General features: G+C 37.4%; 1 protein-coding gene across 2 annotated transcripts in view; it reads right to left on the reverse strand.

The window, feature by feature from the left end:
* Positions 1 to 26,141, reverse strand: part of CDH18 (cadherin 18) — a gene marked incomplete at its 5' end in the record, with an annotated part of 186,290 nt that overhangs the window by 12,554 nt on the left and 147,595 nt on the right. For both annotated transcript variants that reach the window (XM_083358384.1, XM_083358383.1), the window contains 2 exons: positions 8,002 to 8,119; positions 10,829 to 10,950. In XM_083358384.1, coding sequence (XP_083214510.1) covers positions 8,002 to 8,119; positions 10,829 to 10,950 — 240 coding nt within the window. The remainder of the gene's footprint in view (positions 1 to 8,001; positions 8,120 to 10,828; positions 10,951 to 26,141) is intronic.

Raw genomic sequence — 26,141 nt, forward strand, 5'->3', positions numbered from 1 at the left:
AGACTTAGGAAAATTGCATGGGAATAAATAGCTTCTTTGTTATATTATTTAACATAGTTTAATCCAATTATCATTCTAAACTAACTCTAAGTAACTAAGAAAAAAGCCTAAAACACAGCATTTAATTAAAATCAAGATTTTTATAAATGCATAAATTTGAAATATTTTAAAAGATACTAATGCATATTAATGCTACTGAGGGGAATTCAGGTATAAATAAAAACTTACACAGAAAAAAGAAGTCAGATTTTATGGGCGGCAGCATTTATTGGGTAAATCTATACATAGACATATTTCACATTTTGTTTTTTTTAAATAAAGGAACATCTGTTTGAAGAGTTTGATAAGTTCTTTTAATTATGTGATATACGTGACTCTGCTGCTGTACACAACTGCTTAAAATATCTTTATATAGAAAACCAGGAACTTTATAGATTGATTAAGAAGCATTTAAACATTTAAATGAATTGATATCTTTGTCAAGCATGCAATAGTATCTTTTTTCCCCCAACCCATGATCCAGCATGTAGCAGCTTTGCAAAAAGGAAAGTCTATTTGAGAACTTTCACAACTTCACAAAACAAAAAACCCCACTCACTTGCCTTATTTTCTTTACACCACTTCATTAAATAGATCCTTTGTTCTGTCTCTCCTTACTCATTCCCTCAGCAAAATAATAAAAGAGAACAAAATAAAGTAGAATAAAATCCCCAATACAATTGTCTTTTGCACAAAAAATAGCTCCAGTCCTCTGATCATTTTGATTGCCCTTTTCTGCAGCTCTTCAAGCTTGATAATATTGCTTTCAAGAGTGAATAATAAGAACTGTACAAGTGTTGGGAGTCTGGAAAGAAGGCATACTAAAGGAACAAAAATCTTCAGCTGGATTTCATTTAGAAAAATAAATAAATAGGAAAGTTGCATAGGAATGACACAGCTTTATAAATTCTCCATTAGAAGGGCAAAATAAGAGGAAATTTTTTTCTTCCTCTTGCTTATTCCCAGAATCTGAAGTTGATCCAGTGACAATGGATGATCAAAATTTCAGGAGAAGCAAAATGTAACCACATGGCCCCTGGTTAAATTGTGTCTTTGCCTACAGTAGGATGTGATGGAGGTTGTGAGAGGTGATTAAACAAGTTGCAGTTATCAGTAGCTAATACCCACAATGGCTCACTCGTGTTCCCACTAGCTTCTTTCTCCATTATTCATTTCAGGAAGAAGAAAAACAATTATGCTTTGTCAGGTACAAAAAACAACAACAAAAAAAAAACAGGTCCACTCTGAAGAGCCAATTAAACAGATTTATTGGTACCAACAGAACAGAATATTTGTAGCTCAAGGTAGAATTGGTTTATTATATTTATTGTACCTCCTGGGTAGAATTGATTTATTGCTAAAATGCCTACGCATAGGAATCTTTTCAACTAACGGTTAGCACCTGCTTGGAGTTAAATAAGGGTCAACAGAATTCGGGGGGAGGGAGGACTTAGTCTGTTTGTGGTTACATAGGGATTCTAGGCTGATCCCTCTTTTAACTCTGCCCCTCAGGTTCTGCAATTCCTTCTCCTACATGGTGGGTGTTTCTCCAGATCACATTCAGGGGAGCAACAGGAGTATGCAACTGCCTTTGTGACATGTTTATGAATTTCTTCCAATATTTGGTTAGCTCTCATGACAATAATGTATGTTAAATAGCTTGGCCTTTGGTTTGATTCACCTGGGATCTTCTGACCTTATTAGGATTCTATTTGATTCTAATGTCTGATGTGTAAAATTATTTTAAAAATACAATACAAAGAGTTGTAATTTTCACCACGTGTTTTACCAAGGGAGTCTGAAAAGAAAATTGTGATCTGAGAATGGAAGCAGACTGCGTGATTCCATGTGCTTTTATCAACAGGACTTTCCTTGAGTTAAGACATCAAAGCTTTCTTTGTAAAATTGATCAGAAGAACACGATCAACTTCATAACAAACAATGTACAATCTTATGTGTTTGACTAAAGTGCCTTTCACCAAACTATATACTCAAAAATAAAGGAGAGGCTTATTTGATGAATGGAAGGAGGTCCAAATTCACATTCAAATTCACATTCAAAAAAAATCATAAGAAGTATAGAAATAATAATAATTAAAAAAGCTCAAAAGATTATCCACAAAGAGGGCTAAGAAAGAACTGAAATGTGAGTACAGATGCAAATGAAAAAGGACGTAAAAGCAGAGAGAGAAAATTATATTTCAAAGGGAAAACTCCAAGCTGGCAGAAGGAAAGGAACAAAAACCCACAAAGATAGAAGGATGCTTTGTGAAAAGCAATTTAAATCATAATACTAAAAATAAAGTTCGCAAATATAAAAATGTGTTAAGTGCAGGAATCCTGAAAGACTAACATTTAAAACAAGTTTTGGGTAATATTTTCAGTGGGAAGAGAATGAAGGAAGAGTTTTGCAAATAACATCACTATGCACATGTCAAAATCTTGAAAAACAATTGAACAGTCTGTAATTTATTTATTTTTCAGTTATAGCAATCCTCGATAACAGGTGAAATTAAATACAACTGTCATAATTTTTTTTAGAAAAACCCTCTACCACCTGGATTCCCACTGACAGAATTAAGGGAATTAAAAAAAAATGTATTCACAAGAAGCTAAAAATGTTTCTCGCTGTAGCTGACATACCAGAGTACCCAAACTGACTGTCAGAAGTGAAAAAGTCTAGTATCTGCCATGCAAAGAAAATTTATTGATTTGCATCTAGATAGTTTTTCTGTCTCTAATAATAAAAATTAAAACCACTGTCTCATAGGAGAGTCAAATATGAGAAAAATCAGTATGTTTGAGTGCAAGAATTTTACTTTACATTAAGATTTCTTTTAGAATAGTTGCAGCAGTACTTTCAAATACTCCAAAAATATATGCTTAATATCCATGATTACTCTTGCCCCATACAGTTCATCATTAGTTATGTGACTTATCAGTGCAACAGATTGACATTAGTATTAGTCTGATGGAGGGGAACATACTTTAAAGTGGGAAGTTGTAGTGATTTTTTTTGTACATGTGAAAACATTGCTTTTTTCCCCCCAACAAGGTACTATGGTTCCTTCCTTCTGTAGGGGGATGTTGACATCAGAAATATATTGAATTAGACAACCCTGCTGAGTGATCTTTCCTTCCTTCCTTCCTTCCTTCCTTCCTTCCTTCCTTCCTTCCTTCCTTCCTTCCTTCCTTCCTTCCTTCCTTCCTAGAAGATCTCCAAGGTCCCTTCCAATTCTTTTATTCTGATGCAGTGTTTCACCCAATTATGGTTACAATGTATCTAACAGATATGAGAGTTTTAGTAGTATATAAATTAACACTTTCTACTGAACCCTGGATAATTACTCAAATTCTATTGATTAGTTGTCAATATTAGTAAATCTATCAATCTGGTTGTTTTTCTTTTTCCCTTAGACATACTCTTAAGTGGCTACCTTTGCTTGCTATGTAACAAGAAATCAGAAACAATTCCTAATGCTTACTTATTATAGTAGTTATAATGTAAATACATATAATATTATATTGATTTCAATTAATTAGTTAGAATTACTCAGAATAGGCTGGAAGAGTATAATTTGTAAGCAATTAATTTCTTAATATTTTTATTTTTTATTGTTTTTTTATTCTTCCCCCCTTTTTTTCTTTTGTATGTTAATAGTTTCTTCTTATTCTTAAAAAAGAATTAAACACAATTCATTATTTCATTTTATGATTCATGCTGTGTTGCATGTTGCTCTTGATATTGATATTCCACATAAAGTTTAATTGTGATTTTAAATGCTTGTAAATGAGAGAGTATATTTGGTTGTTTTTAAATCACTTACTGGAATTCTAAAAAATCCCTTGTTTATTCACCTGATTCTGTTCTCCTTCTCCTGGTATATATCCTCCCAAATGTTTGTATCTATTTATAATCTATCATCTATATCTGTCTTTGTTTTGGTAATCATTCCCTATGCTTTACCCAATAGGAATGGTTATGCATCATTTTAAAATGTCTGTTATCAAGTTTAAAACAGTTATTTCAGTTTGAAATGGATGTTATTGATTACTTTGGATACTATTTTGAGCTTAAAACTTTTCAAAGTATCTGAAAAAGCCTGGCTGGAATACGAAAAAGCTTTTTACAACTTGAAACAGTTTGAAATAAGACATTTCAGATAATCAGACTTGAAGCATTTAGCACATCAGCAAAATATATTTTTCACCCTCTGATTCTACCAACATTCTCTTCCTAAAGTCTTTAGGAATGTACAGATGATTATACACTGTCAACACATCCGTAAAAATGTAATCCTGTGGGAATGTATTCAAGCACTTGTTACTATAGATACCACAATCTAAAGTCAAGTCATTTAATATACAGCTGTAATGAAATATTCTTTCAGCTTTACAATATAAAAAAGGCACATTCACTTGTCTCTGAGCAGCTAGAACAAGAAGCTGAGGGGGAGACCACCATACTAGGGGCTATGGTTATTATTTTCTAATATTTTGGTATACATATTTTATTTATTTATTTATAAATTTTATTGGCCACCCATCTTACCATAAGGTAACTCTGGGTGGCTTACAGTTAGATAAAAGCTAAAACATAAAAAGTTAAAAACAAACTTCAAAACCAGATCAAGAAACCAATTGCATGAGAAGATAATAACAATACTTTATTGAAATAAGCTATAGGAGGAGAATTTTGTCAAATTTGATTGTGCTTTACCTTCCCACATTCTTATACTCTACTGGGTTAGATGGGTCCAACTTCTTCCTATCTCTTTTCTCATGGCTAAAGGAAGGTTTCTGTCTTCTAGTTTCAGTAATGGTTTCTGAAGGCATCTCCATCTCTCTACAAATAGTTACCCCGAAGATTTTTAACTGTTGAATGAGTTGGGCAAAATTAAGGGGAGTAGTGAGAGTTCAAAGAACGATCGCCTTGGGTGGAGAAGAATTTGCTTCCACATTTTCTTATTCTGTAACGATTTTTTACAAACTGAATCTGTCTGCACAATAAGAATTGGGAGAAAAAGGCTTGTTGAGGGTGCTGCTACTGAGGCTCAGTGAGCCCAGTCATAAGACTTCTCAGTGATGCTCTCCTCCTCCAACATTGGAAGAACTAAATCCTGAATATCTAGACCATGCCCTCCTTGCTATCTTTACAGACAGCTATAAAAAGACAGTTGTTCCAAAAGACATTTTGGGAAAAGTAAATTACTGGTACCCACAAATGGTGGAACATTTCATTTTCTACAACTTTTGTAATGGTGGTGTGGTGGTGGTGGTGGTGGTAGGTATCTTATATATCTACAAAATTTATTTATTTTATTTTTATTTTAATTCCATTTATATTCCGCCCTTCTCCGAAGACTCAGGGCGGCTTACAAGCTTAGCAGTAGCCTTCATTCTATGTATATGCCTGCTTGTTAGGGCTTTCACACACACCCCAAGCGGCATTATTACAAAGTCAGCTTATTGCCCCCAACAATCTGGGTCCTCATGAGCTGCAAATGAGCTGCAAATTGAGCTTTTGTTTGATCTCCAAGCTTGGCGATTTGGCTGCAAACATTTCATCTCCATTCAGATGGTGGACATCTTCCGTGTGCTTAGAATTGTGCTCATCTGACAGAGCACTGGCCTTTAAATACTTTTGTGCGATGTTAATTGGTGTGGGTGTTATTTGTCCAGATGTTTCTCAGCCATGGTCTGGTTTTGGGCTGTTTGATTGGCTGTTTGTTGTTGCTGGGCCATAGTCTTTGGTGTTTGAGTATTGTCTGTGTGATGCAAATAGTGTTTGTTAGTTTGGTTATCTCTGAGACATGGTCCGGTTTCGGGTTGTTTTGCTGCCTGGCTGTTGTTGTTGAGACGTGATCTGGTTTCTTGTAGGGAGTTGTGATTTTTGTTGCTGTATGTCATTTTAAAGGCTGCCTTCGGGGTTGCGGTTGAAGTTGTTGTTTCATTCTCAGCGTTTGGTAGATTGAGTCAGTGCCAGTATGTCTGTTTATTGACTTATTGATGGAGAACCAGGCTTCAAGAAATTCTCTTTCTCCCCTTGATTTTGCTTGGGTTACAACTGTGGTCCCAGCTAGATCGAACTTGTGTCCTTCCAAGTCTTTATGGACAGATGTGAGGGATAGTGGGTCATGTCTTTTGGTAGCCAGGAAGTGTTCATGCAGTCTTTCTTCCTGTGTGCCCCCCCCATAATTCTTTTCACAGCTGCTGCACTGGATTCAGTATATGACACTTGATCTGTGGTTTGTTCCTCCTTAGGTTTTGACAGGGTCCATCTGAGAGTTGAAGCTGGTTTGTGGGCCAAATCTCCAAGCTCAGAGATCAAACCAACAGCCCAACTACCAACCCAAGCTACTAATATTCATACATATCTGATCAGTGGATCTAAAATTTGATTTTACTTATATTAGATATAAGAGTTTTGAAAATCCTAAAAAAATGTTAAACTGCCAAGAAAGCATCCTTGCATTTGTTTTAATCCAAACTGCTCTTTAAGGACAAAAGTGACATGTTTCTTATAATGGAAAAGTTTCTATATTTATTTTTTTAAAAAAACATACATACATCAACATGTCAGAAACATTTTTAAGGCTAATTGGCTCTCACCCCAAACAAAAAAAAAGGATTTGAAGAAACAAAGCAAACACAGAAACAAAACTACAGCAAAATACAACCACAATTTCTGTGTTTAATTGCAAAAATCACCTGCTAGGCTACACACCATGAATACAGTAACATTCTTTGTTTCAAAAGTTAAAGTCTTATTGTTGTATTTGATTCTTAATGTTCATGGAATTTTCACACCCCCAAATGGAAATGGATTGCATTATCTTCTCCATGATGGCTTTGGTTTCCTTGATTATTTTAATTTCTCAGTATAATCTTGAAATTCTTAGTTGTTGCCTCTCCATCTAATAATAACATCCAAGCTTACTTAACTTTTTGAGAACAACCAAAGATGACTAGATATTACTTCTGGGCTGAGCTAAAGCCAACTGCTGGAAACTACATTTATGCAATTTCCTAGCAGTATTATTTTACCCTTTTCTGGGATGTTTTTAAACTTCCAATTTCTTTAAAAAATGCAATCCTGCCAGTATTCCTGGAAGTTCCAAGTGGTTCCCCATTCAATTTCTAACAAAAAACTGTTCTTGCTTAGCTTCTAAGTTCAGCCAAGGTTGTTAGGTGCTACCTGACTTATCAATTTGTACAAGTTCATGAAAATCTTATAGAAGTTTATCCAATAAGAAAAGATATGTTACTGAACAAATCAGAAATATAATGCAAATAGACAAATATAAGGACCAAAAATGACATATCCCATTTATGAAATTCTTACAATGCCTTCAATTAAGAATTGATTTTCTAAAGCTTGGTGGGAAATGATCTAGTTTCTACTATGATATTCTATTAAAGTGCATCCATCAACAAATAGTCATTTAGTTTCTTAGATTAATATAAATCAAGGCACTATCGTGCCCATTTTACCAAACAGATTTTTCAGCTGAAAATGAACTCTAGTAGTATTTTACAATTTTATGTTCTTTTACGACTGGTATAACATGATAAGAAGCATTATTTTCCCTTTTTCCCTAATTCTGACCTTTCAGGGAGAGAATAAAATCACTTATATCTTTTGTGACAATGGACGTCTTTAACTAAGAAGTTAAAGCTTCATAGTTCCAGCAAGTCACTGTAAAATATTTTAAACTATATACAGTATAAATGAGAAATATTTAGAGTAGAAAATACTGCAAGGTTATTTTTCCCCCAGATGATTACTGGATATAGTTTGCTTGCCAATAAAAAAATATGACTATGGCACCCTTTGTTATAAAATACCATTATGCTGAATATTCGACTATGGTTTTTGCACATTGACAAAAGTGATACTGTTCAATGAGACACTGAAGATATACATAGAGCCCTGTGCAGTCAGTTATGTTTTTGATTTACCTTCATTGTCCTTTAATGTAAAGTTGGGATTCAAAGAAAAATTGTCATCCAGAGCAAAATGGAAGCTTCGCCCTTCTGTAATGTCATCTCTGTCAGTGGCACTGATTGTCTGAATAACCTGGAAAGAACATAGGATAGTGGGTGTAATTTATTTTGAATTGGATTTCAATTTTGACAGAACTCAGTAAGATCATGTAAGCTCAGCTTGTTAACATAGTATTCATCGGAGCTGGTGCCAAGTATATTATTTTATACTCTACTTGGCTGGTGTCATTTATTAGTCTAATAGACTAATTTGGAGAGGACAGCATTTTAAGCAGTGTCATGAAATGAACTAAACACAACCTCAGCACTCAGATTTATTAATCCAAATATTTTCTGAACAGGGAAGTGCCCTGGTGACTCTCCCCACAGCCAGGAGTTCCATCCTGACTGGCTTAAGGTTGACTCAGCTTTCCCTCCTTCTGAGGATGGTAAAATGAGGACCCAGATTGTTGGGGCCAATATACTGACATTGTAAAGTGCTTAGAGAGGGCTGTAGAGCACTGAGAAGCAGTATGTAAGTCTACGTGCTATTTGTATTTACATTAATAACTGAACAGGAAAGTATTTTATATATGACTTTACATGGGCATGGTTGAGGTCAATAGAATCATAAACTTATAAGGGATTGTAGAGGATATCTGATCCAGTTATGTGCTCAGGGAAGGCTCTTAAAATATTCTGAGCAGAAAATTATCCAGTCTCTATTTGTCTATTCCTCCAGCAAAGGAAAATGCACCACTTTGTGAGGCAACTTGAAGGCTTCATTATTGATAGTGTTTAGGTATTTGAAAATGATCCCAATAAGTTGTACAAATCTTATTTAATACTTTTTTTCGCTTGCTTGAGATTGCAATGTCACTTTTATCTTCTTTTAAAATGTGGAATAACCATCATCATTATTCCCTATTTTTAAACAAAAAGTGTCCCATAAAATTAAGACCCAGTACATGAAAAAATAAATAAATACAGATTTTATTTTCCTGGGCTCCAAAATCACCGCAGATGGGGACTGCAGCCAAGAAATTAAAAGACGCTTGCTCCTGGGGAGGAAAGCCGTGGCAAATCTAGACAGCACACTAAAAAGCAGAGACATCACCCTGCCAACAAAAGTATATATAGTCAAGGCTATGGTCTTCCCAGTTGCAATGTATGGCTGTGAAAGCTGGACCATAAGAAAGGCTGAGCACCAAAGAATTGAGGCCTTTGAACTAGGGTGCTGGAGAAGACTCCTGCAAGTCCTTTGGACTGCAAGGCTTTCAAACTGGTCAGTCCTAGAGGAGATCAACCCTGACTGCTTTTTAGAAGGCCAGATCCTGAAGTTGAAACTTAAAATACTTTGGCCACCTAATGAGAAGGACGGACTCACTGGAGAAGAGCCTAATGCTGGGAAAGATTGAGAGCAAGAGAAGAAGGGGACAACAGAGAATGAGGTAGCTGGATGGAGTCACTGAAGCAGTAGGTGTGAGCTTAAATGGACTCCAGAAGATAGTAGAGGACAGGAACACCTTGAGGAACATTGTCCATGGGGTCGTGATGGGTCAGACATGACTTCGCAACTAACAACAACAACAACACATGAAAAATTGGGGCATTTATTTGAAATACATTTGTGCCTTTAAGTTAGTTTTGAATCATAGTAACTGTCCTCCTCCCACAATTTTCTTAGTAGTGTTTTTCAGAAGTAACTTGCCCATTCTTCCTCTTTTTCCTCCTTTTTTGCTCTAAGATTCTTATCCTGTCCTTTTTTTCACACACAACTCAAAGCAGCAACCATACCCATTTCTGTATTCCTCCTCCTATTTTCTTCTCAACAGCCCAGGAAGATGAATTGGGCTGAGAGACCACAACTGACCCATGGTTTTAAAAGGTTTTAGAACTTACGGTCTCCTGGGTTCTAGCCTGATTCATCAACCACTACGTGAGATGTGAAATGATAGAGTTTGAAAAGAAGCCAAAAGAATCTTGATGGAATTATAGAATGTTCTCAGAGTAGAAAATTCCATTTTCCAGTAGAGTCAGAAAAAACTACTGGAACAATGACACCAATGAGATATACTCTGAACAGATGAAAATCCCCGTTTCTAGAAAAGAGTCATAAATGAGTTCTTTTCACCCACAATGTCAATCTCTGGATGGTGTTGCTAATTCACTGCAACAGCAGTTGATATGATTTCCACATGCCTACTTATGCATTGCCAAGGCAAAATGATTAAATCAGAAAAACAGAAACACTGGGGATTGTTATTTCCCCAATTATAAGTTGGGCCAGAAGTGCAACATGAGCAAAAATCTGACAGCTACTGTATGCAATTCATTTTATCCCATACAAAGTGAAGACAAATTGTGGGTATGACATTGTTCAAGCTGGGAAGGAAAACATTAGGTCTCTGTGCTTGAGTTTCAGGTGGGGAACTTCTGCCTATGCCCCTGCATCTGAAGATTACTTTAATAAAAATATCTATTCATTTAATTAAATGCATTATCATTCACTATGAATGTTGTCAAAACTTTTAAACAGTCACAAGGAGACCCACATTTCCCCTTCCCCCACTTGAGACATTTGCAGAACAGTTCTCAGGCATAAAATTGGAAAAAAATCAGGGAATCAAACAATGAATATGGAGCAAGCCTCTTTTAGATAATATTCTAGCCAAGTATTTTGTTCATTATTGTAGCATTACTGAGATTTTAATATGAAATGCTTAATATGCCAGAATATTAAATATTAAAATAAATGCATAAATGCATCAAAGAATTAAGTCTTCTGTAATTAGCAACTGACCTGGCTGGGCTTTGCATTCTCACAGACAATGACATCGTAATCTCTGGCAAGCTCTGGAGGGTTGTCATTAACATCAAGAATTTTAATTTCAACAGGGACATGGCTCAAGAGTGCAGGGCTGTCTGTAAAAAAAAGAAAGAAAGAAAACCCAAACATTTTTAATACATACACATGTGCAAATAAAGTGAATTAGCAATTTTAGAATCCATTCAGACTGCCAAAGCTTGTCTTTCCCTGGTACTCTCCGTGGTCCTGAAAGAAGTGGGAAAGTAATTCACGACAAACATGTGCTTCAGAAGACGGTTTGTAAAATGTAGGATGTGACTTGCTATAGAAAAAAAGAAACTTTTTCAGAGTGTATTGCATATTCTTACGTTATCAAGAAAGCAATAATCAGCTAATTTCATTAGAGCTTATAATTTAATATATAATAAATAATTAGGAACTCTTATCTGTTAAAGCACTGAAAAAATCAATTAAAATATGAACAAGTTAAGGAACCTTTTACACATGATAGGCTTCTTCTGTTGCTTTTGTTTTGGAAACATTAGTAGTAGTAACACATAATAAATATGAAACCACTCTGATATTGATTTTGTTTTTTAAAAAAGAATATAAAATTAAAATAAGTAGGCAAATGAATCACAAATAAGCACAAAAGAATATGGGGAGGGTGCTATTCCCCCTACTGAAAAAGAGAAAATCTCCATCTATTCCTATCTTGATATGAAAACATTCAACCATCCCAATTTTTTGGTTGCTGTTGTCACTGAAACAATCCATTCCATAAATTTCATTATTTTAGGCATCTTATGTGCCTGCCTTACAAAAAAATAGGCAGAGAATAAATACATGAAGATCTGATTCATATTTCTGCACACACATAATTTGCTTACTTTTTGAAATACTCAATCAATGGCATTTTAATAGAACTTTATTGAATTTCAAAAAATATAAAATACAACAAAACAAGGAAAAATAAAAGGAAAAAAAGGAAAGGAGAAGTGAAAAAGCAAAATTGGGAGGTGTAGACAAAAGGTAAAAAAGCTATAGAGAAAAATAATAGCTAACTTTCTTTGGTACAGACACAAAGATAAAATAGAATGATCTTTTGAACTAGAATAAACCACAGCACACAGTACTTCTTTAATAATAATAAACACTTCTAGTCATAAAATCTCAAGGTTAAAATTTAGTTTCTTTTAGTTTGAAGCAAAAAGTCCAAAAGTGGTTTCCAAGTAGAAATGAAACTAGAGAAAGTCTATTATTTAATTAGAGTAGTCAATTTTGCCATCTCCAACTATATTAACTTCACTATTTATCCATTGTGGGCATTTGTGATTGTGGTACTGACAGCAATACATCTCAAGATAAAACCATTTTAGTCTTATTGACTAACATTTGAATTGTTTTATGTTTTGTTGTGGTTGAATTGTATGAGATTCTAAATTGCTTTGCATTACAACCTTATACCTCTTTATTTAGGAATAAATACCAGTGAATTGGAATTGGAAATAGTTCTGAGTAAGCATGAATAGTAATGGATGTATGAATGTTATCTACCTCATTCACAAACATCTACATTTTTAAAATATTATTCAATGTTTAATACTGGTACACTTGTAGACTTTATTTTCAAATCCTATTTTCTCTTTCTGAGACACAAAACACAAAAACATTGCCTTAAAGAACAGTTTTAGTGGGTTTTCCCCCATATATAGCATATTGAAATAGAATTTATTTTTAAAAATGTTAAAACAAATTTTACATTTAAATTTTAAACAGCAGGAAGTCCATAATGCTGAAAATTCTTCAGCATGCTTGAATCAATATGCTGAAATCAATTCTATGCAGTTTTTACTATTTTCTGCTTTTCGCTGAATGGATCGTTCTTACTTTGCTCCCTTTGAGAAATATGAACAATCAACTAATTAGGGGAAAAAAACCCACATCTTAGCAGGATCAAGTTGTATCGTTACCTTATGTTTGAATGCTCTTTTGCTCCCATGGTAAATTATAAATGCAAAATGAAGCAAGAAACAGTAACAACATAGACAGAATTTGCCCTTTAAATAATTCACCAAACAAAAACAAATCTCCAATAAATTAGCCACCAGGACAAACAAAACAGTTTTATTAGCACTCCCGTTGAATAGGCAATCATCCAGTAATCTCTGCCAAATACAAGGCAGGTTAGGAGATTAACATGCTGTAACCATTATATGTGCAAATGAATATTACATTATGCATTGGAGTTGCAATCCTGTAATAAAGTTTGAATAATGAAAGGTTGAACTCGTTTACTTTAATTATCTGGCACCAGATGTATCAGCCTGATAATTTACTATGATGATGTAGTACTGGAAGACCAGAAACCAAACAGAATTGGTCAGTTTGCCCCTGGATTTAAGTTTTTCTCATTTTAAACATTAATAAATGTCATGGAAAATGGACAGCCTGCTTTTTAAAAACAAAAATATTTCTTCTTCTGAAAATATGCTTGTAATCTGCAAACTGATATACTGCAATTCAGAACTTTCTACCTGGAATAGATTTCTCTATTTCACCACTCTCTGGGATTCCCATCTTACATTTTTTGTATATTCTTGAATTAAGAGAGTTTTTTTGGGGAGGGAATGAGATGCATAAAATTGTGACTACCGGTAATTGGTACAGAGGTGAAATGTGAGTTTTATTAAAGCCTTTGCTATTGTTTGTCCAAACACTAATGTGCTGCCAGAATAGCCTTAAAGACTAAAATCACCAGGAAAAGGACCCAGAAAAATATCTCAGGAGAGCCTAAACCTCTAGCTCTTGTATATAAAAAACTGAAGAGTTTCCGACCTAAATATTTAGAATTTGCCAGAACTTTGGAATAAGGAGGTATAATATCTTGCTTTATCAAACCAGTGGCCTCCCATTTGATTAATTTATCGAAAACTTTTTTTATGATTATTGTACAATGCAGTGGATACTCAAAAATGGTATTTAAGCATTTTATAGAGATTTGTTATAGATTTGAAGGAAGTTTTAACACATACAGCTCTCCAGATGTCTCATTTTGTTTTAGGAGGATACAGTTTACCTTTCCTTGATACAACTGCCCCATAAAACCCAACTTTCAGTGAAGTAATTTGTCTCTCACCTCTGTTTTTTGTTTGTTTGTTTGCATACGTTCAAGCAAAAGCTATACAGCCATCTCTCTCTAGTATGCTTTTATTTGGATTTTGTGCTTGGTAAGGATTTGTTCAATGAGGTGAATCTAAATCTATCATTCTGTAAGTTTCCAAACAGGTGTCTTCTGGATGATTGCATGGAAACTTCCAAAAGCCACAATTAGAATCCCTCAGCACGCTGGCTGAGGAATTCTGGGAGTTGAAGACCACAAGTCATAAAAGGGCCAGGTTTGAAGACCCCTGTTCTAAATCCATGGGGAAAACAAGTAAATATGTTTTTCAAATGAATATACAGTGGCACCTTGGTACTCAACTGCTTTGAAACTCATTGAATTTGGTACACAACATATTTTGATGTGAAAATTTTCTCCTGGTATTCATCATGTTTGGTAATCAATGCACAACCTAGAACCTGTTGGTGTTGGCTACCTTGTGACTCAGTAAATTATTCCTTATGGGAAAAATTTCTTTGGAACTCATCATTTCCTGTACATATCACACTTTCCGGAATCAATTAATGAGGAGTACTGAGGTACCAGTTTTGAATAGCTCAGCTAGAATACTGTCACCTCCACTAGCTTTGTTGTTGCTCAGCTTTTCTAATAGCTCAGCTGAGCTATTCAAAATCTTAAAAGACAATGCAGTAAAAGTGCTACACTCAATTTGCCAGCAAATTTGGAAAACTCAGCAGTGGCCACAGGATTGGAAAAGATCAGTTTACATTCCAATTCCAAAGAAAGGCAGTGCCAAAGAATGTTCAAACTATCACACCATTACACTCATTTCTCATGCTAGTAAAGTTATGCTTAAAATCCTACAAGCTAGACTTCAGCAGTATGTGGATCGAGAACTACCAGAAGTACAGGCAGAATTTCGAAGAGGCAGAGGAACTAGAGATCAAATTGCCAACATACGCTGGATCATGGAGAAAGCTAGAGAGTTCCAGAAAAACATCTACTTCTGCTTCATTGACTATGCTAAAGCCTTTGATTGTGTGGATCATAACAAACTCTGGCAAGTTCTTAAAGAGATGGGCGTACCATCTTATTTGTCTCTTGAGAAACCTATATGCGGGCCAAGAAGCAACAGTGAGAACTGGACACGGAACCACTGATTGGTTCAAAATTGGGAAAGGAGTCTGGCAAGGCCGTATACTGTCGCCCTGCCTATTTAACTTATATGCAGAGCACATCATGAGAAAGACAGGGGTAGATAAATCAAAAGTTGGAATTAAGATTGCCGTGAGAAATATTAACAACCTAAGATATGCAGATGATACCACTCTAATGGCAGAAAGTGAAGAGGAACTAAAGATCCTCTAGTTGCGGGTGAAGAAGGAGAGTGCAAAACTTGGGTTGAAACTTAACATTAAGAAAACCAAGATCATGGCATCCAGCCCTCTCAAATAGATGGGGAAGAAATGGAGGTAGTGACAGATTTTATTTTCCTGGGCTCCAAGATCACTGCAGATGGGGACTGTAGCCAAGAAATTAAAAGACACTTGCTCCTGGGGAGGAAAGCCATGGCAAATCTATACAGCACACTAAAAAGCAGAGACATCACCCTGCCAACAAAAGTGTATATAGCCAAGGCTATGGTCATCCCAGTTGCAATGAATGGCTGTGAAAGCTGGACCATAAAAAAGGCTGAGCACCAAAGAATTGAGGCCTTTGAACTATGGTGCTGGAGAAGACTCCTGCGAGTCCCTTGGACTGCAAGGCGATCAAACCGGTCAGTCCTAGAGGAGATCAACCCTGACTGCTCTTTAGAAGGCCAGATCCTGAAGCTAAAACTCAAATACTTTGACCACCTAATGAGAAGGAAGGACTCACTGGAGAAGAGCCTAATGCTGGGAAAGATTGAGGGCAAGAGAAGGAGGAGACGACAGAGAATGAGGTGGCTGGATGGAGTCACTGAAGCAGTAGGCGTGAGCTTAAATGGACTCCAGAAGATGGTAGAGGACAGGAAGGCCTGGAGGAACGTTGTCCATAGGATCACGATGGCTTGGACATGACTTCGCAGCTAACAACAACTGTATGGGAAACCATACAGGTACCACTGTATGGGAAAAACTGAAATATAGTGAATATTCATTTTTATACCATCCATTACTTTAATTCCACTTTTCTTGTTAAAGATTCTGCCTCCTTTTGTCCTTGGGTTACATTGTCACAGAGTTTAAACTGCTTTTTTCAATAATTTTCTTTCAGCTGTAATGTCTCTCATGGTCCACAGGTGTCACTTCAGCATTCTTTACCAGAATTGACTCATTGGCAGACACACTTTAAACAATTTGGCATCATTGTGGACACTGTCTTTTACAGTGCCCTCCTTCCACCCCCCACCCCCCCACCCTCGGCAAAATGCATCTCAACCTTGCATTTGACAGTTGTAGTCTACTGCTGGTGTTTGGACTGTAGTATTGTGATATTTGAATGAAAGATTATTCTCTGCACAAGTTAGCAGCAAACGGAAAATATTTCAGAGGAATAAGGCTAGCCCTGTATAAACACCTTGTTTTATCATATTGATTAACCTAATAGAAATATTTCAGTGGGGACTTGTTTTTCCTTTCTTCCTTTTTCAACTGTTTTGAGAGAAAAATAAAAATCTATAGGGAACACAGAGGAATATGTTTTTTGCCTGATTTTTTTTTGCAGTTTTTCACATGTTTCACACTTCTGAGTGCTCACTTGCCCTTAAAAAAATCCCCATAAAATAAAGAGAAAGATAAACAACCAGAGCAATAACTTAATTAGAGGAGAGGGTGGAAACAGACCAGCACTTAGGCTTCTGGCAACCTTTTGTAGCAAATCTTGGAAAAAATGAAAACCAAACAAAACAAAGTCAACCTTTCTCCTTCCCTTCCTTATAGGGACACAAATTAGGATGTTGACTGTGTTTTATAAAATTATACCATTTTAGAATACTGTTGTGAGTTTACAGGGGAAACTTCTTTATGGTCATTTTTGTTATGTGTTGGCATTTCAGTGTCTTAAGAGCTAAATAAAGCCTAAAGTAATCTGTCATTTTTCTTCTCCAAGAATTTATTATCCTCCAATACATTCCTCTAAACCTCATCAATAGGCTTTCTGCTCTCCTGTCTAGCAACGTCTTTAGAAAGAAAACAAAAATCTGAATGAATAATAGTCACACAACAATCCATTTCAAATCGCTTTCTAAAATATACAGCTATTGCTAGAGAACCTTTTGTGTAATTTTCTTTGATACTGAAATTTCAAACTTTGCCTGCTTGAAAACGGACACACCGCAATTGTGTGCATTTTGCAAAATTTATTTTCTAGTTATTTGAAGCTATTTTTGTGTGAGACTGTAATATAAGGCTAGGTAGAAAATAGAAAATATTTTATTGCAACTAGAGGATTTTTTTTTATTCTTGAGGGGAGACTCCTTATTTATATTTTTTTTCCGATAGAAGGTAACAAGGTAGCAATTCCCTCCCTCTATACAAAGACAATCTTTCAAGCAAATAACTGACTTTGATTTATCACCTCTGCAAAAATAAATTGCTTTGACAATGTTTCCTTTGTATTTGACAACTCTCTGAAAGAATCCACACATGGTTTAAGGTAGTCTTCCCCATGAGATCTGGTATCCTTTGGGGATGCACTGGATTACAATTCCCATCTTCCAAAACCATACCAGGAAAAGCCTGGCTTAGCCAATATTTTCCTTAACCATATTTTAGAGATCAGGAGAATGTTTGTTTGTTTTTTCTCTTCCACACCTTTTCCTGTTTTCTTTTTATTTATGGTATTGTCCAAACATGTACAATAATGTGGAAAGGTGCTTTGCAGGGATATGAATGTAGCCCCTACCTGCACCTTTTTCATAGGATCATAGGACTGGAAGGAACGTTAGAGGTCTTCTAGTCTGAGTCCCTCCCCAAGGCTGGAAATCTTACATTGTCTCAGACAAATAGCTGTCCAATCCAGCCATATTTTTCTACAGAATCTAATCCTAACTAAACATGGCCTGGAACCAAGCTTTTGCAACCTCATTTTAAACTCTTATTTTAAAAGCTGATTATTTCCAAGCCTCTGCTGATATCAGCCACAATTTAACCCATCCTTTTCCTGAAATGCATCAAATGCAGAAATATGCCAGTATGACTGCCAGTATTTTTTTCCCCTAGCTGATACACATCTAAAGGTGGAGAACACTTAAGGAAAAATGTTACAGTTTCCTACATAATAATAAAGAGGGGGGAAGAAAAAAACAACAACCCTTGAGTTTGATTCCTGATATTTTCACGGACACACCTCTGTCAGGATTTTTGGCCACGACACAATGATACAAATGGTTTTTAATTTCCTAGTCTAGTTTATAGCCCTTAAAATTTCTAGTGGCCACCTATTCAAGTTTACAAGATTAGCCACAAGAGTTTGCTCTCTAAACAATTCCCTAAACTTCTCTGAGCTGTGGCAACTATTCCTTTCTGACACCATAACAGTGTTTGCTTTGGAGGTCCCGCTCCAATGTTTATACATCTTTTTCCTTAATTGTCTCTGCTTGCCCATTAGAAGTCCAATCACATATCTTAAAGAACTAGTAACTGAAATTTCTCAAGCACTATTCTTTTTTAATGTGTGTCAACAGGACAGGAAAATGCAAAGGAATAGTGTTTCAACTACACTGCCATAACCAGCATCTTGCCTCTTTTGATCACCACACACATTTGGTGTGTCTCTTATATATATATGAGATGTAAAAAAAACAAACCTCTGCTTCTAGTTTTGAATATTGTTAGACAATTGTAGACATTTTATCTGATGCTGATTGGTGCAGGATTCAAGAAAGAGTACAAGTCTTTTTTTTGTCTATTAAAAATAAACTGAAATTAAATAATTACTCACTTGGATGAAAGGGACATAGGATTAAGAGTCTTCATTAACAGTAACAATTTCATGAAAATGAAATTCCTCATCATTGAAATAAAATGAGTTTTGTTAACAATGAACTGAAATAAATACTGAAATAAGACAAAGATAGCTACTTGCCCTAGTTTAGTGGTTTGACTGCTATAGCTATGCATGCTTCAAAAACAATTTCTAAGAAGTGTTGTGGACTTTGTGCAACTGAGACCCTCTCTGCTATGTATTACAGCATGCACATCTTTTTTCCAGCTTCCAATTTTACTTCAAAGAAGTTGTGTGTGCTTTACATAATAAAGAGGTTTTTGTGTTTATACCTGGATATAAACATGTCTTCCAAATCATTGTTCATTATGGAGAGGCCTATTAATTGATGTTGAAGAAAACAAGCCAGGATTCGAACTCACAATTTGAAGTTATTTGCTTCCATAAAGAAGCTCAGGCAATGCAATGGCCTTCTTAACTATAACACTGACACATTGGTCAGAATGGATGGAAAGTGCAGTTCAAAACATTGAGAAGATACCAAACTACGTCTGCTGATCAAAAGCAACATCCAAGATTAAAGACAATTTTATTTGTCAGATATATATAGATGCCCATCTCACAAACGACTTGACTCTGGATGGCATACAACAATGCTAACAACAATTTGTCTGGGCGTATACATTAAAACTTGCAGCAAACTGAAAATGGAAGCACAGGGTTTTTTAAAAAAATATTTTTTAGCTTTTACAAGCTACAAGAATTTACCATTAACTTACCAGCTTTTATAAATACAAATATAAAAATAATAGAAACTAAGAAAAATATCAAAAGTAAAAAGAGAAATTAAAAAGTGCAAAAAATAAACATATAATAATGAAAATATACATATAAAGAAATGACTTCCTCCTTCATCAAGAAAAGTAACTTAACACTGCTCTGATTGTTCATCAAAAATCCCTTCCCTCTCCTATCTCTTCTATTACCTATAAACAAGTATTTAAAGCTTCATCATTTGCTCTGGGTCAGCAAAAGTCCAGCATTATCACAAACAACAGCACATATATTTTAACCTTCATCAATCCAACTTTATATTTTCTTTGCTGTTAACAATCTTGATTTTAATTCCTTTTAATAATATCCCAGCACTTGAAATTTCATTTTCTCTTTGTCTCTTCTCAAAAACTTAACAGCAAATATAAAACAATCTGTAAATCCAAAACAAACACGAACAGGTTATCCAAGTCACTCTTCTGGTTTGTTATTTGCACATTCTTTTTAATTACTAAGACATCAACTTATTTTATTCGCAAATCGAGTGTTGTATCTGGTTCCGTATAATTTTTGTAGCCTGGTATTTTTATATCCACTTCAAATCACCTTCAGCCTCAGTTTTGCCCAGCAACATCTGTTCCTTTTCTATAATTTCTTCGTGTCTCATTTTTATCCTATCAGGCAATCTTGAGAGAAACATCTGTATGCATTTTTCTTGAAGTCTTCCATATTTAGAGTATTTTGTTCCATCTCTTCTCCTTTAATTATAGTTTTTAGTTCTTTCTGGTTCCTCTAGAGCAGGGGCCGGCAACCGGATTCGGTGAAAAAGCCACTTGGAACCGGTTCCCTCACAAAAAATAAATAAATTGGGAGCCGCAAAATGAGCACACGCATGCATGTGCATGCGCACGTGCGCAGAACAGGACTTCATTAAAGAGTGGAGCCTACCTAAGGTGAGACATGCACCGGCCCTGCCCCCATCAAGCTCTGGTATGGATGGCTCCGCCATGCTGGCTTCTCCTCCCCTCAGAAAAGACTGCTTCAAGGGGGTAGAGTATGAGGCCAACGGGAAGATTTACTGCGGCAAATCTTCCAAGGCTGCTGCTCGGGCTTGCCTATCTCAGCCTGCTGCGGGATTGGGGTGGTTTTGTGGGATTTTTGCATGCAGTTTACTTGGTGGGGGAGGAGGAGGAGGAAGTGCAGAGCAGCTAATCAGAGCCCAGATTGTTTGCTTATTGAGAGAGAGAGAGAGAGAGAAGGAGGGAAGGAAGGAAGGAAGGAAGGAAGGAAGGAAGGAAGGAAGGAAGGAAGGAAGGAAGACAAGAAAGGAAGAAGGCAAGAAGAATATGGGAAGGAAGGAAGGAAAAAATAAAGAGAAAGAAAGAAAACAGTTGCCGCTTGACTCGCTACGACCAGGTGTGTTGCATGGCTGGCAGCTTTGCGTGGGCTGGCAGGGGGGGGCTTCTCCTTCTGGGGGGTGGCAGGAGAAAGACGCATTCTCCAACCCCCTTCTCTGGGCTGGGCTGCAATCTCGCCCGCTGCTTCTCCGCCTCCTCCTTCCTCCTTCCCCCTTTTGCAGAAAAAAAGGAGAAGGCAGGGGGTTTTCATTCCTTACCCAATCACAGTGTTTGCAAGAGAGGCAGAAGTGATCACCCTTTGGCAAGCAGGAAATCTTGCGGGTCTCCTTGCGAGGAAGGAAACCCCAGATAAGGGGCAAGCCAGGGAAAGTGTATGTGTGTGTGTGTGGGGGGGAATCCCTGGCTTCAATTCCCATACAAGATTTCCTGCTTGCAAAAGGGCAATCACTTCTGCCTCTCTTGCAAACACTGGGATTATGCAAGGAAGGGAAACCCCCTGCCTCCTCCTTTTTTTCTGCAAGGGGTGGAGGAGGAAGGAGGAGGCGGAAAAGCAGTGGGCGAGATTGCAGCCCAGCCCAGAGAAGGGGAAGGAAGAGCCGGTTGGAGAATGCAGCTTTCTCCCTCCACCCCCAGAGGCAGAACAAAGCAGAGAGGCAAAGAACATGGAGGGCGCTCAGAAGTTCGGAAGCCACTGAAGAAAGAGAAAGAAAGAAAACAGGAAGGAAAGGAAGGAAAATATAACCTTCAGCAAAGCAGCATCCATGCAAAAGAAACTCATTCGCACTTATGTGAGCAGACACATGCCCCCACAAGCAGCTCCCCACCACAGCCTCCCCTAAGCCAAAAACCTCGCCCTGCCTTAATTGCAGGTGAAACTGTATTGTTCGGCGGGTTCCCGTTTAGAAAAAGGACAGAAGGCTTAAGTGAGATCAGCTGTTTATTCGTCTCCTCAGGAACAACTTAGCACGTTTCAAACCCCCTTATATAGTCCCGCTGGCGAACTCCTGGCCAATCCCTGTTCAGGGATTCTCCCGCTGCTTCCGCTCGACCAATCCCTGCCGACCGCCTGTGGAGCTGTCAGGTCGCAGCTGTTATCAGTAGCTGTCAGTGGTAGCCGTGTGTGGAGCTGTCAGCGGGAGCCGCCTGTGGAGCTGTCAGCTGTCAAAGAACTGTTAAACTTGCGAACTTATGTTTATAACTATTAAATCCCCTTAACAACATATATTACAGAAACCTGCTGAAAGCCCAACCAGCCCATGCAGAAGCGCTGCCTGCTCGCTTTTCCAGGGCACTCCAGTCCAGCTTCTTTCCTCCCTTTTAGCAGCACCTCAGCACCTCTGCCTCACGCATGCATTTGTTCAGGCTCCGCTTGCCTGGCAAGTGGAGGAAATCTGCTCGGCCTCCCCTCCAGCCGCAAGCAGCACCTCTGCCTCACCCGCGCGTTCAGTCAGCCTCCATGTCCCCCCCACACCCCATCTGACCGACCCACACACCTTTTTTCCAGCAGTCCTCAGTCTTTTCTTCTGTTGCCATGTGCAGTCCGAAGAAGAGGTTTGTGGGCAGTCCCACAAGCCAAAGAAGTTCAGCCAATCAATTTGCAAGATTTTTTTTTTCATGAGAAATTTGAATTGATTGGTTGAACTTTTTTTTCAGACTGCTCATGGCGGAGGACTGGGAGCCGCAAGAGACGAATGAAAGAGCCGCATGCGTCTCCGGAGCCGCAGGTTGCCGACCCATGCTCTAGAGTCTAAACTTCAAAATTCCCTCTCATCATGTTTTTCTCTAATCAACATTTTCCCATAGGAAGATTTTTTAATAAGTAATTTTAAATATTTCATTTTTAAAAAAAATAAAACTCAAGCAACCCACAGGAAGGATTCTTGTAATTAATTTCAAAGTGATATTTCAACTCTATCTGGCTCCTTAATCAATTTATTGAGGTTCTAATCACCATTTCAATGTTCATTCCAAAATTTTTAATCGGTAATTCCCAGAAGTGAAGTATGAAGTCCAGGATCTCTTTGAAGGCTCCAATTGAATCTTGGGCAAGATGGCAATTCTTCAGCTTCTATAATTGTAAATCCTTCAGAAACTGTTGTTTTATAGTCACTTAGTGGGAGGCTGTAATAGAGCATATATGAGTTGTCCCAAGTCTTCTTCCTTATCCTGAGATTCTGAGAAGCTGATCCATTTGCTAGCTCGTTGTCTGGCATGGTGACCAGTTCTACTGCCACAGAGCTATCTTCAGTTTGCCACAAAATCCCAGGAAATCACTAAAAACTTGGAAGCACAAGATTTAAAAAACAAATAAATTCTAGAGTACTGTAATTGGCATGTTTGCCATCTTGAGTTATGCATAAAAATAATAAAGTTGGGATATAAATTCATAAAAATAAAATAAAAGTTAATGCTATAAACTATATATGTTTCTGTGGCAAAGCATAATGTTATAGCTCAATATTAAAAGTTTAAATTCTGAAACCTGAGCATGTGCTACAATCACTTTTCTATTTCCACTGCAGCAACTTTTCAATTATAATGTACGATAGTATTAATCATAAACAGATGTTAAAGGCTTAGCATTAGCTAAGATTTAATGCCTCACTGGGGTTTATTTCTGAAGTTGCATGACTTGTGGTAACCAGAAGGTAGAGGAAGTATCTGATGTAGCAATTTAGCACACACACAAAAAAAAAATCACTGTCCTCTGCTTTAAACACTGCTTCCTCATGTGGTCTTTATATGGTACATAAGTGATAAATCAGAAAAGGCAAACAAGAATGTTAGCACTTTTCAAAAATAGAAATAGGATAGCTTAGATTGTTTATGCAATCAGATACAAGAAGGTAAACACTTTACAATTCTACTTAGATTGTGTATGTTTACATAATATAGAAAACATATAGAAAATGGGACACAGCATCTAGTCCAAAGTTTACACTTGTCTACTGACTGATTTTGGTGGAAGTTTAAATATACTTATTAACTGCTTTATTTTTCTTTTGCATTGTCACTGTCAATGACATTGGCAGAATTTGGAGGTATGGTCAAAACGACATCATTATAGAAACTGTATGCACTCTGTATTATAATATATGTTCCAAAGGAGTGCATTTTTTGATATAACACACATTTAAAAATTTGCCACATTTTACTGGATAATTACGGTTTGGGGTGTGTGTGTAGAGGAGAAATAAGAAGAAATACATTCAATGATGTGGTATAAACTTCATCCATTTCAAATTTGTATCATCATAAAAAATACAAGTACCAAGGAGTGGAACTTGCATCATTTTGACAACTCTTGGCTTGCTGTGGTTGTATCTACATAACAACTGCATCTGTCACATTTCATACAATTGAGTGCTTCCCTTCTCTCCTTCAACTGCCATTAGTTTCCCCCCACCCCCCAGATTTTTCATCTTATAGCCCAGTACCTCATTGCTTCCATCCTATCACTGGACAATGGAAATATGTAATATCACATTTTAGCACAGAAATAAACAGCAGACAAGTTGCTACTGCTACCATTACCTTTAATATTATCACAAGAGCTGTAAGGAATAACTTTATTCCCTTTTTTCTAGAAGAAGCATTCTTTTACACAGACTAACGCATGGATACATGATTCAGTATTATTATTATCTGGGAACTGAAATAGTTTCAAAGGGTATGGAAAATACTCATAAACAAGTTTTAAAATAATTTAACATGCCATTTTGAATTCCCTCTAACATTCTATACATATATACCCATAAATAATAAGAGCTTAAGAGAACACAAACAAATCTTAACAGAATACCAAATAATAACGCACGTTGACACACTGGCTAGAGGCCCTAGCATTCCCTCGAGGCAGTCCTGACGGTCTGAAATTATATGCCTCCCTGGGTGGGAGGTTCAATCCTGAAGAAGACACTAGAGCTAGCCGACATGAATCAATCATATCCTGAAAGGAGGGATTTCTGGAAAGTAGCCTACCTTGACAAGAAAATAATACAGGTCAAACATCTGCCAGCAAAAACACAAGAGTCCTATCATTTGCTTTGCCTCTCAGACTTGAACTTCTTCTCCAAGCTTTCAGGCGATTCTTATATCAACAGGTGGGGATCCTGATTGACTGTCCTCTACCTGCACTTGGGGAAATTGCTTATACAATTTAATCCTCCTTGAATAATGGGGTTGGAATTTTAAGATACTAAGTATGATTTTTTTTCTTACTTGAGTAAACCCATAACTGAGGAATCCAGAGACTATGGCAGGGGTAGGCAACCTCGGCTCTTTTATGACTCATGGACTTCAACTCCTAGAATTCCTGAGTCAGCTGACTCAGGAATTCTGGGAATTGAAGTCCATGAGTCATAAAAGAGCCGAGGTTGCCTACCCCTGGACTATGGTATTGTGCTCTGGAAAGAGGTCCTAAAGCAACATCTGGTGTGGCTAAAAAGACCAATTTGAGAGTGGCAGTCCCTTCCACACTGAGGAGGCTCAGCCAATCTCAATGTACCATATTTTCCGGCGTATAAGACGACTGGGCATATAAGACGACCCCCGACTTTTGAGAAGATTTTCAAGATTTTTCGTCTTATACGCCGGAAAATACTACATGCCAGTTGCCAAGTGTCCGACACAAGCCCGATTCAGCCCCATCTGATGCAGATGGTGCAAAGCCTCCCTTTTGAAGCCCAAAGGGGCTTTTCCTTCCACCCACCCTTTGGAATAAACACAAGAGCTGTGTTCACACAACACGCTCTTCCAGGCCAGACTCTTCAAACGGCACGCCAGAAGCCGCAACCACCACGGGAACTCCGAGTCCCTGCCTTTCGGCAGCCTGCACGGCTGAGCGCAATCCGGCTTTGAGAGCACATTTGCAGACGGAGCAGCCGCCACATCTGGAGCCAAGCCCCGCCCAGGAGGCAGTCGGCCATGCGGGCCCGGAAGACGTGCTGGAGAGCTGGGCTTGGGGTGGCCATGCCGAGGCCGGCTGGCAAGGGCCACTGCGTGGTCTGTGGGCAAGAGGGGCGCCAGGCCGCCAAGTACCGCTGTGCAGACTGCCGGGAGAGATAGCAGGTAGCAGGGCGCGCTCTGCTTATGCTCAGATGCTGCTTGGCAGAGGGGGAGGGGC

This window comes from Vipera ursinii, assembly GCF_947247035.1.
Source record: "Vipera ursinii genome assembly, chromosome: 3".
Classification (NCBI taxonomy): Eukaryota; Metazoa; Chordata; class Lepidosauria; order Squamata; family Viperidae; genus Vipera; species Vipera ursinii.